This window comes from Stegostoma tigrinum, chromosome 2 (genome assembly GCF_030684315.1).
Source record: "Stegostoma tigrinum isolate sSteTig4 chromosome 2, sSteTig4.hap1, whole genome shotgun sequence".
Classification (NCBI taxonomy): Eukaryota; Metazoa; Chordata; class Chondrichthyes; order Orectolobiformes; family Stegostomatidae; genus Stegostoma; species Stegostoma tigrinum.
In genome coordinates this window covers 94,352,457-94,364,638 of record NC_081355.1, presented here as the reverse complement: position 1 = coordinate 94,364,638, position 12,182 = coordinate 94,352,457, and the positions used below count along the sequence as shown (strand labels likewise).

At 41.9% G+C, this 12,182-nt stretch overlaps 1 protein-coding gene across 8 annotated transcripts in view; it reads left to right on the top strand.

Moving 5' to 3' along the window:
- cobl (cordon-bleu WH2 repeat protein) overlaps positions 1-12,182 on the top strand; it is a 308,135-nt gene that overhangs the window by 73,805 nt on the left and 222,148 nt on the right. For 6 of the 8 annotated variants that reach the window (XM_048552656.1, XM_048552709.1, XM_048552701.1 and 3 more), the window contains exon 2: positions 4,111-4,305. In XM_048552656.1, the coding sequence (XP_048408613.1) occupies positions 4,115-4,305 (191 nt within the window). In that variant the 5' untranslated portion in view covers positions 4,111-4,114. The remainder of the gene's footprint in view (positions 1-4,110; positions 4,306-12,182) is intronic. The other 2 variants (XM_048552683.1, XM_048552647.1) reach the window with 1 other exon arrangement.

Below are 12,182 nucleotides of genomic sequence, written 5' to 3'. Positions count from 1 at the left end.
AATTTTACTTGTGGTATTTGTTCATTTGTTCCATGGCATAATAAGATTGTTGTTCTTTGATCCAAGGATAAATTGAAACAATCTGTGAGCTGTTGTCATGTGCAATGTCCTGTATTTGCACACATGTATTTCACAAAGAGGTAACATTTCACATGCATAACTATGACATATATTTTAAAATATTTGCAGCATCTAACTTTCTGTGAGAAAATTTATGATCAAAGCAGAGAAATAGAAGGGAAGTTTAGATCTTGAAGTTGTGAATGTAATGCTTTGAATACATTTTCAAAAATGAAATTAAGTGGAAACTCCAAAAGGATGTAAGAAGAAATTACAAGAAAGAAACAAAGTGCAGGGCTTTCTGCTTTATTCAGTTGAATATTTTAAGAAAACAGTAGCACATCTCTTCCTAGATAATGAAGTGTGAAGCTGGATGAACACAGCAGGCCAAGCAGCATCTTAGGAGCACGAAAGCTGATGTTTCAGGCCTAGACCCTTCATCTTGGATTCTCCAGCATCTGCAGTTCCCATTATCTCTGGGCACATCTCTTCCTGATGCTTTTGTAGCTTAGGAACACAAAAAACTCTGAGATGGGAGTTTACCTCACTAAACCAGCAATCTATTAAAAGCAGGGCAACAAAGATTTACAAAGAGTAAATTTCTTTTTGTTTTTAAAATACTGAATATATATGGAAACAAATCTACTTGGAACTTGCCATGGGCCTGCTTATTTTTTCAGCAAGAAGGTACTGCTTGAACAGTGCAACAAAAAGGAGAGCAGTGAAAGAGATTGGACTATTGGCATTGTATTTGAAACTAAGTTCACTTGATTTAATTCAGGTATTTGATTGGTTCATTTTTCAGTGTTGAGTTTATGACATAACCTCAAATGTTCAATTTTTGAAAAATCTAACATTTAGTTCTACAGTGCAGTGATTCAATTCTTTGCAGACTAGGAGGTAATTAGCTAATCGAGGAGTCAACATGCTGTCAGTATAATCTATCCCGTGAAGACCATTAGTCTTAAAAAAAATGTTACAAGAATAACTTTTCCTACTGAGCTTTAGCGTGACTTGTTTAAAACTGAATGAGAAATGGGGCAGTTAGAAAAGGTCAGTTTTTAAAAATAAATGAATAACTATGGGAATCTATTGTGAGTTTGAAAGATTCCCACTTGCTTGGATACTGTCGTACCTCGCATTTCTTGCATTTGTAATGATGAGTTAGGCTGTCTGGTTTGGAGTCTGGAATATTATGTTTCCATTTATCTTGTAGCTCATACGCAACAACTAAAATACGAGGAAGACTAATCTGCAAGATAAGATGCTAGTTAGTTAAAATAGTGCAAGTTCAGTAAATGATATGAATCTGGTTCACGTTTAATATTGTATTAATTTTAAGTTATTTTCATATTTACAGCTTAGAAAGAAGTACTGACCCTTTTTTAATTCTGTGGAGACTGTCAAAAAATAACACTTATTAGGAACAGAGCCACACAATGGTCTTGAGTTAAGTGTTCAGTTCAGTGTTGCAGGTTTTTGTTTGTCTATCCTTCATCAGTTTTCAGTGACCAAGTAATTTGAACATAATCCACATGTACAATTTGAAAGCTACACCCAAAATGAATTTTGCCTTCCAGTGTCAAATTGTGTACACAATTGTTGTAAATCCTATTGGAATGCACCTGAGCATAATTCTTTTGTGCTAGATTGTGTGCATCTGTGTGCTGATACCCTGGAAACTTGCACTAATTTGATTCTCTCATTCTGAAGCAAAACTGTTTTCCTCCTTGAGAGCTTGAATTGTGTATTAAATTCTATTCGTTTATCCATCTCAACTGTATAGAGGATGTAGTGAACTTTTTCAGACAGTATGATTTAATTTTCCTTCATGTTAAATAACAGAAAGAAATTTGAACTATTCAGTTCTTTGTGTGAGTTCCGAAATAATTTCAAATATTTAACAGGTGCCTGTACATATAAATTGAGCATATAGACTGATTCTGAAAAGACTTGAGAGGCTGAACAGCTTGTTGTTCTATTTCTAGATTGATTGCATCTTTTCCTTCACCATATTCAGTTTTTTCATTCTCGCCTTTAAAGAATGAGAACTTGCAAATATGGCATCATGTGCCAATATTTATGATGTCTTCCAATGTTATAATGTGAACATGAACAACTAAAGCAAACTTCAGTGAATTACGCAGATTCCTGAGTAATATAATGTCTCCATTGTCAGCCATTTTTTCTGAAGAGTTTACCTTGTGGCCTTGAAAGACAAGCCTGCTGCTTGTCGTTGATTGTGGCTGAGATGCACATGGCCGTTGTTCATGTCCAGGAGATACCGCTGGGGACATATCCAGAGCCTGCTGCACCAATAGAAGGGTAGCCTCCTTCATTAGCCTTGCTGCATAGATGATCCTGCATTCAGAGGAGATAGGGAGGTCAATAATATCCGTCAAAGGTTGATACTTTTTATCTTTCAGTGATGTTGCAGGCTTTGGATAGCACACCAAATAGCTGTTGGGGCACAGCTATGATGGAACTGGCTTACACTCCAAACATATTTGTTGGACTCATAAATATCCTTTACAGAATTCTTTATAGAAGGCAATGCATCACAAAAAACGTTGAGCAACTGCTTTATCAAGCCATTTCGCGCTGGTACTATGTAGTGGCTGTTCAAGTGGTGTTTTCCACAAATAGGATGCTGCTGACAGTCCAGAAAGACATCCTACCTATCATGCAGTAGAGCAACATTGTATATGAATTTCTCTGCTGGTGAGATGCCAGGTGTATAGGCCATTATATCTTATTGTCTGGCCTGATGGTCAAACAGCACGTTCTTCCTACCCCAAAACAAAACCTCTACTGACCTATCAGTTTGTTGATGATTGCGATTAGACAGGGGCATGAATTGGCTGGTTTTAATTCTTCCTGTTTTTGTGGACAGAATCTATGTGGAAAATGTTCCACGTTTTGCTGGCTGCACGCAACCTCTGTTGCTGTACTGCAATGGGTTAACCAGAGGTTGTGGCTAATTTTGAAGTACAAGCTTTCAGTACTGAAGCCAAGATGTTGTTAAAACTCATAGCCTTTGCTATATCCAGAAACATCAGCCATTTCTTGATGTTACTTGGAATGAACTGAATTTGTTGAAGATGGCCGGGGAGCTCAGGAATCTCAAGACGAGGTTGGATGGATTATCCACTTGACACTTTTGGCTGAAAATAATTGCAGATACTTCAACCTTGCCTTTTGCACTGATGTGCCAAGGTTCTGTCATCATTGAGAATAGAGTGTCTAGATTGTAGAGTCCGTTCCTGTGGTTAGTTAAGCTTTCCATTGTGGTTTACCACAGGCTGTGACAAGTCTACTGAGCTTAGATCTGATCCATTGGTTATGGGATTATTTAGCTCTGACAATTGCATGCTGTCCCCACTGTTTGGTATGCAAGTATCCTGTGTTATAGATTCATCAGGCTAGCATCTAATTTTTGAGTACGCCCGGTGCAGTGCCTGACATGCAATCCTGCAATTTTCATTGAGCCAGGGTTAATCCCCTGACTGTATGGTGATGGTAGAGTGAGGTATATTATGGTCAAATATAATTCTGTAGTTGTTGATGTCTCATTTCACATTATGGATGCCGGGATTTGAGCTGCTTGATCTTTTAGTTGGGTGACATCTCCAACTTTTTCTAAGATTCTTGAGCCAGAGCAAAGTGGTTACAGCAATGCAGGCTATCAGCAGTCACAGTCCATATTCCCAAATGAACGTGAGAAGCTTGGACCTCCCTTGCATAGACTGCGGTTTCTATTAGTTTCAGGCAAAGTATCTACATAATTGGTCAGAAATAAACAAACATTGTATAATGTTTTTAAGTTCCATTTGTTGCTGGAATAGGTGAAAAAACACGGCTCAGCGATCAGAAGCTGATATGCATGGCATGCTGCCATTAACTGTAGCTAGCAATCAGGTGGTTGAGAAACTGTTTGTTGTGCACAGACTTGGTTCATTGCTTGTAAAACAAAAGTACACACATGATTACTGTTTTGGAATTTAATTGTATCTATGATTCTGTGCATTTATAAATTAATTGTTTTTTCAGCAGAATGAAAGGTCAAGCTCCACTACCGCCGCCTCAGCCAGCTCCACGCAGGATCTTCACTGCTGCCCAAAATTGTAAAGTTAAACACAGAGATCAGAATCCGGGAGAAATGAAAGAAAATGTGTTGCCTGGAACAGTGGACATATTGGTTTTCTTACCAAACGGTGCAGAAAAAATGGTTGAAGTGAGTGGAAGGTAAGTAATGAACAAGAATTCACCTCAGTACTTGGGGCTACAAACTTTGTAAATAAAATTATAATTCAAACATCACCATTGCATTCATGTGCAAATTAAATTTTAATTCAGGTGAGTACAGTGTTTGGTTAGATAAAGGATAAATGTAGGTCATTAAATCATTTAAACTTCAATTCTTTCAACTTGTATAAATCGTCTGTTTTGTAAAGGTTGTTCAACATGGGTTATTGGTAAAGATACGTCAGAAATGGTTTATAGCAGTGTATAACTCAGTTTGGAGGTTTTGAACTAATTGGAAAATTTGAGAGGGTTATAAGTGACTCTTTGTGCAGTAAGACTTGTGCTGCAACTTATTGGAATTCTGACAAATGTGCATGTATTTCAAAATTCATAGCTCTTTGCCTGCCGTTTGCTTTGCTCATCTAGTTTGAACAAACTATTTGCAGTAATTAAAGGACAAAACAAAAACAGTAATAACAGAAATTTGCAGCAGATGAGTATTCAGCTGAAAGATAAAGTGAGAGTAACAATTATAGCAGGTATAATCTCTGACACAATTATAGCAAATGCTTTCTTTCAACTAGACATTAAGAAATCAAATAATCGCATTTTAAACAATGTATACAAAAATTAATAGTTGAACTCAATAGTTTTTTAAAACTCCTTTCAGTCTTTTCTATGTTATATGGGGTGGCCAAAATGCTGGATGATCACCTTGGTGTCAGCTATCATTTTTGGACTTGGAAGCCAGTTTTAGACTGGTGACCTTCCTACCGCTAACATTTCTCATTTTTTTTCATGGCTGGGAACCATATGTTGGCTGTTCAGGAGTCTCTCCTGCTTTTAGCACTGACTCTAAATGGAAAGGTTTACAGATTGGTAATCAGTGTGCTTGGCTGTGTTTTTATACAGCTGTGGCCAGCGAGTCCTGAGATAGGACTTGAATAACTTTTGAACTGGAGCTAGGCGTACTATCACTGCACCGCAAGACCTCATGCACGTCGGCTAAACAGTACATACCAAGAATTTTAATCATGGCCCTGATTATTGTGACTGGCCTTCTTCTCAAACAAAAAAATTGCAAGAGAGAGTTGAAAGCTTCACCTGAAATGCAAATCCTTGCCTGTATTTACTTTGGGTCATGATGACCCAAATGATACGTCATCTCACTATTGACTTGTACTGAAATCTGAGCAGCATCCAGTTGTGCATTCAGAACTGCTACATTGCTAACAAGCAAATATTTGTGATTTCTAATTTACTACTTAATTCATGGGTGATTCAGACCAGGCCTTCAGGTTAGCTGAGTGATAATGGCTACTTTTGCAGTCAGAGGCATAGGATGTGTGACATTTGGAGGTTTAAAGCTGCGTTTTCACAAGGTGGCTGTGTCCATTCTTTTACCCTCATTAATTTCCTGCACCATGTGTTGTGAGTTCACAACAAGTATTTTTACTGCAGAAATATAAATAAGATATTTGCTCCTGAGCCATAAATGCATCCCAAGTGCAATTTAGGCAGTTGTTGCATTGCCAGCTGGCTGATTTCCTTGTTATGGAGAAGCCACGCTATTACCTCTCTTATAGTGATGAAATATCTTCTTGGGTTGTAGAGGTCACAAATGTAGAAGGTGCAGTTGAAGCAGCCTTGGTGAATTATGACAGCGCAACTTGTAGGTGGTAAACACTGCAGCCATATCAATGGTGAAAGGACTGAATTTGAAAGTGGTAGAAGGGGTAACAATCAAGTGGGCTGGTTTGTCCTGGATGTTGTTAAATTTTAAGTGTTATCTTCTTTCTGCTGGCTGGGGAGTCTAGAATATGAGGGCACACGAAGGGTAAGAGGACAATCACTTGGAACTGAGGGGACCATTGCAGTGTTGTAGATGCCTCATTTCTGACTGTGTTCAAAGCTGAGATAGACAGATTTTTAATCTCTTGGAGTCAACGGATTTGGGTAATGGATTTACTATTTACATTTTACTATTTAAACAGCCACTATTACCTAGCTTCATGCCATTTTCTGTTCAGCACAGTTAAGTTGTGCGTACTGCAAAAAGCTGCAAGTGAATTCATGCCATTCTCCTTCTTTTCTTTTTATTCATGGACACAGGCAAGGCAATATTTAAGGAATATTTCCAAGTAGTGTGTTTGGCTACAAACATTTTGTCACCCTGCCAGGTAACATCGTCAGTGCGCCTCTGGTGAAGCGCCACTATTCTGTCCTGCTTGTTATTTGAATCAAGTAGGCAGCAACCCAGGACACCAACAACATCAAGAAGGATACCACCATGAAACCTCAAGATCTGTGCCTCACAACCCACTTCATCTTCAATGACAGCATATACAAACAAATCAACGGAACACCAATGGAATCCCCAATACCAGGATTGATTGCAGAAGCAGTAATGCAAAGGTTAGAACAGACAGCACTCCTCACTATACAACCCAAACTTTGGGTTCAAGACGTAGTTGACACCTTTGTGATTATTAAACGCACAAAACTAGAAAAAACCCACTGACACATAAACAACATTCTTACCGGGATAAAATTCACAAAAGGAGAAGAGAATAACAATGACTACCTTTCCTGGACATGATGGTAGAACACAAAAAAAAATGGGGAACTTCAAACCAGCGTATATTGAAAGACCACACATACGAACCAGGTAATCAATTACACTAGCAACCACTAAATGCTCACAAATGGAGCTGCATCATGACACTATTTAAATGAGCCACAAAACATTGCAGTAACCCAGAACTACGCAAAGCAGAACAGGAGCACCACGATGGAGTCTTCAAAAGGAATGGATACCCAGAAAGCACAAACTGCTGTTACCTCTGAAACAGACCACAGCAGGAAGACACAACACGACCAGGCTCATTAGTCACCCTACCATACATCAAGGACATTTCAGAGATGACCACAAGACTACCGAGACCCCTAGGTATCAGGGTAGCCCACAGACCACAGCCACCCTACAACAGCTACTGATGAACATAAAGTATTCCATACTCAAAACCAGCAAAACCTGTGCAATACACAAAATACCATGCAAGGACTGTGAGAAACACTACATAGGCCGAACCGGAAGAAAACTGACAGTACAGATACATGAACACCAACTAGCCACCAAGAAACATGACCAATTCTCACTTGTCTCACTACACATGGACAATAATGGACACAAATTCAACTGGGACAATACATACATAATCGCACAAGCCAAACAGAGACACAACAAGGAATTCCTGATATCCTAACTGGAACTCCATCAACAAACACGTTGAATTAGACCCCGTGTATAAATTACTGAGAAACAAAACTGGAACACCAACCAACCCAGCAAACCGAGACATGGAAATAACAAGTGGGACAGAACACTGACTCTTCATCAGAGGCGCTCTGACGATGTTACCTAGCAGGGTGGCGGAACATCTGCAACCAAACACATTGGCCCGGCGAGCATGTCTACAAACTACCATTACTGTGTTGAGAAACTTGCCTTTAACCATGCCAGGTTGGTTAGAGTGCTTCCACAAGCTGCAACATGTCAAATCCTGATGACATTAAGTCTGCTGTGAAAAAGTGAAAGAAGTAGGAGAGAAATCAGAACTTTAGATCAAGTGATCCCTAACCTACTACCACCACACCTTCAAGGTAACTTTTATCCTCTCTACCTGACGACCTCTGGTCTCAACCTTATCTAGCTGAGGTCAGAAATTACAAGACACCAGGTGAAAGACCAACAGGATTATTTGAAAACACAAGCTTACTGAGCCTTGCTCCTTCCTCAGGTGTTAGTGAGAGAGGTGGCATGATACACAGAATTTATAAGTAAAAGATAAGATGCTGTTAAATCTTCAATCAATGTAAATCTGCAAATTCCTTTCCAGTCACTGTCCTAAGAGAACAAATGGTTATATCAGTGTAAAGAAGAGGTGACATTTTAGTCAGACAATGCATGTTAAGTGTGAGGCCGTTTTTAGAATTTATTTGTGTTTCGATTTGAGTCAGATTGGTTTTATCCTGAAATAGGAATTTATGAAACACCACTTTGACTGACTGACTATCAATTGTGTGCTTTTGAATAAAGTAAAATTTCACTCCATAGATTTACACATGGGCGTGTGATGGGGAGAGACAGTGAATGTGCGTGCGCACGCACGTGCGTGTGTTTGTGTGTGTGCGTCTGTGTGTGTGTGCGTCTGTGTGTGTGTGCGTCTGTGCGTGTGTGTGTGTGTGTGTGTGTGTGAGACACGGGGGAGAGAGAACATGTGTGTGTCTCTGTATGAGGGTGATCTGTGTGTGTGTGCGCACACATATGGGAGAGAGAGAGGGAGTGTGCCTTTGTGTGTGTGTGTGTGTGTCTGTGTGGAAGGGAGAGAGAGGCTGTGTCTGTGAGGGACAGAGACAGTGTGATTATATGAGATGGAGAGAGAGAGTGTCTGTGTGAGGGAGAGAGTGAGTGTGTCTGAGGGAGGGTGAAAGAGAGTGTGATTGAGGGAGAGAGAGTGTGCGGGAGGGAGAGTGTGTGAGGGAGAGAGAGAGTATGTGTGTGAGGGAGTTTGTGTGTGAGGGATAGGGAGAGCAGGTGTATGACGAGGGCAGAGAGAGTCTGTGTGTGTGTGTGTGTGTGTGTGTGTGTGTGTGTGTGTGTGTGTGTGTGTGTGTGTGTGAGTGAGAGAGAGAGAGAGAGAGAGAGAGAGAGAAGGAAAGTGTGTGTTGTGTGGGAGGGAGGGAGAGTATGTGTGTGTGGAGGGGTTGGAGAATGTGTGTGTGAGTGTGTGTGTGAGAGAAAGAGTGTGTGTATGAGGGAGCGTGAGAGAGAGTGTGTGTGCGAATGAGGAAGAGAGTGTGTGTATATGTGTGTGTATGGGAGAAGGAATGTTTGTGTGTGTGAGGTGGGGAGTGTGTGTGAGGTAGGGAGAGTGTGTGTGTGTGTGTGGAGGGGTTAGAGAATGTGTATGTGTGAGTGTGAGTGAGGGTGAGAGGGTTTGTGTGTGGGAGGGAGAAAGAGAGTGTGTGCGTGAGGGAGAGTGTGAGTGTGTGTCAGGGAGAGAGTGTGTGTGTGTGAGGGAGAGAGTGTGCTTTTGAGAATGAGTGTGTATGTGTTAGGGAGAGGTAGAAAGTGTGTGTGTGAGTGAGGAAGAGAGTGTGTGGGAGAGTGTGTGTGTGTATGTGCATGTGTGTATGAAGGAGAGAGAGTGTGTGTGTGGGAGAAGGAAAGTGTGAGTGTGAGGGTGAGAGGGTTTGTGTGTGGGAGGGAGCGAGTGTGTGTGTGTGTGAGGGAGAGTGTGAGTGTGTGTGAGGGAGAGAGAGCGTGTGTACGGGTGTGTGTGTTAGGGAGAGGGAGAGAGTATGTGTGTGAGTGAGGAAGAGAGTGCATGTGGGAGAGAGTGTGTTTGTATGTGCGCGTGTGTATGAAGGAGAGAGAGAGTGTGTGTGGGAGAAGGAAAGTGCGTGTGTGTGAGGGTGAAAGGGTTTGTGTGCGGGAGAGTGTATGTTTGTGTGTGTGAGGGAGAGAGAGAGAGAGAGAGAGAGTGTGTGTGTGTGTGTGTAAGAGAATATGTGAGTATATGTTTGAGGGAGAGAGTGTGTGTGTGAGGGAGAGAGAGTGTGTGTGTCTGTGTGTGTGAGGGAGAGAGAGCGAGAGAGAGAGAGAGAGAGAGAGTGTATGTGCATGAGGAAGAGAGTGTGTGAGGGAATGTGTGTGGGGGAGAGTGTGTGTGTGTGTGTTTGAGAGAGAGAGTTTGTGTGGGGGAGAGAGTGTGTGTAAGTGTGGGAGTGTGTGTGTGAGAGAGAGATTGTCTGTGAGCTAGAGAGAGTGTATGTGTTTATGAGGGGCAGAGAGAGTGTGTGTGTGTGTGTGTGTCTGTGTGTGAGAGATAGCATGCGTTTGAGGGAGGGAGATAGAGACAGTGAATGTGAGAGAGGGATAGAGAGACGGTGTGTGAGGGATGGAGAGAGAGAGAGTGTGTTAGCAAGTTTTGAGAAGATTTGTAGCTCAGGTTGAGGTTCTGGATGTGAGTTTGCTCGCTGAGCTAGAAGGTTAGTTTTCAGACGTTTCGTCACCATTCTAGGTAACATCATCAGTGAGCCTCTGACGAAGCGCTGGTGTTATGTCCCGCTTTCTATTTATCTGGTTAGGTTTCCTTGGGTTGGTGATGTCATTTCCTGTTCTTTTTCTCAGGGGATGGTAGATTGGCTCCAAATCAATGTGTTTGTTGATGAAGTTCCAGTTGGAATGCCATGCTTCTAGGAATTCTCGTGCATGTCTCTGTTTGGCTTGTCCTGGGATGGATAAAACGAACGTCATCTACAAAATACCTTGCAAGAACTGTGACAAACATTACATTGGACAAACTGGCAGAAAGCTAGCCACCAGGATACATGAACATCAACTAGCCACAAAACGACATGACCCACTATCACTCGTATCCTTACACACAGATAAGGAAGGACACCACTTTGATTGGGACAACACATCCATCCTAGGACAAGCCAAACAGAGACATGCACGAGAATTCCTAGAAGCATGGCATTCCAACCGGAATTCCATCAACAAACACATTGATTTGGAGCCAATCTACCATCCTCTGAGAAAAAGAACAGGAAATGACATCACCAACCCAAGGAAACCTAACCAGATAAATAGAAAGCGGGACATAACACCAGCGCTTCGTCGGAGGCTCACTGATGATGTTACCTAGAATGGTGACGAAACGTCTGAAAACTAACCTTCCAGCTCAGCGAGCAAACTCACATGCAGAGAGTGTGTGTTTGTGACGGAGAGAGAGTGTGTGTGTGTGTGTGTGTGTGTGTGTGTGTGTGTGTGAGAGAGAGAGAGAGAGAGATAAGGCTTGAGTGTGAGGGAGACAGTGTGTGTGTATGTGTGTGCTTGAGACAAACTGTATGTGGGAAGGGATGTGTGCGTGTGCGTGTATGTGTGAGACGGCATGTGTGTGTCGCAGAGATTGTGTGTGTATGTAGGAGAGACAGTGTGTGTGCATGGGAAAGAATGTAGGTGTGTGTATGTGGGATAGAGACTGTGTGTATGTGTGTCTGAGAGAAAGAGAGAGAGAGAGAGTGTATGTTTATGTATGTGTGTGAGAGTGAATACAGTGGTGGGGTTACCTGTAGTGTGATATGACCCCAGGATCCCTGTTGAGGCTGTCCTGATGGGTAAAAAACTTGGCTATTGGCCTCTGCAATGACTGTGCATTGTTGTGTATCTCACAGTCTGCCTTGGCACGTTTACCTGAAGATCCAACGTTGAATGACCTTGACTGCTGAAGTGTTCCCCCATTGGGAGGAAGCATCCCTGTGTGGCATTGGTTGTGCGGTGTCCATTCATCCATTGTTGTAGCATCTGCATGATTTCACCAATATACCATACCTTGGGGGATCCTTGCCTACAGTGTATGAGATAGACAACATTGACCAAATCACATGAGTGTCTGCTATGCACATGGTGGGTTGTGTTCCCATGTGCGATGGTCGTTTCCATGTCTTGCAGAGGTTGCCATGACAGGGTTGCATATTGTTGTGGTCAATGTTGTCCTGAAGGCTGGGTAATTTGTGGCAAGCAATGGTCTGTTTAAGGTTTGGCGGCTGTTTGAAGGTGAGAAGTGAAGGCAAAGGGAAGATCTTGACGAGGTGCTCATTGTCATCGATAATGTGTTGAAGGCTGCGAAGAACATGGTGGAGCTTCTGCGCAGCCAGAAAGTATTGGATGACAAAGGGTACCCTACCTGACATATCCCATGTCTGTCTTCTGAGGAGGTCATTGAGGTTTTTCACTGTGGCAAGCTGGAACAGGCAATCAATGAGTTGAACATCGTATCCTGTTCTTATGAGGGTGTCCTTCGACA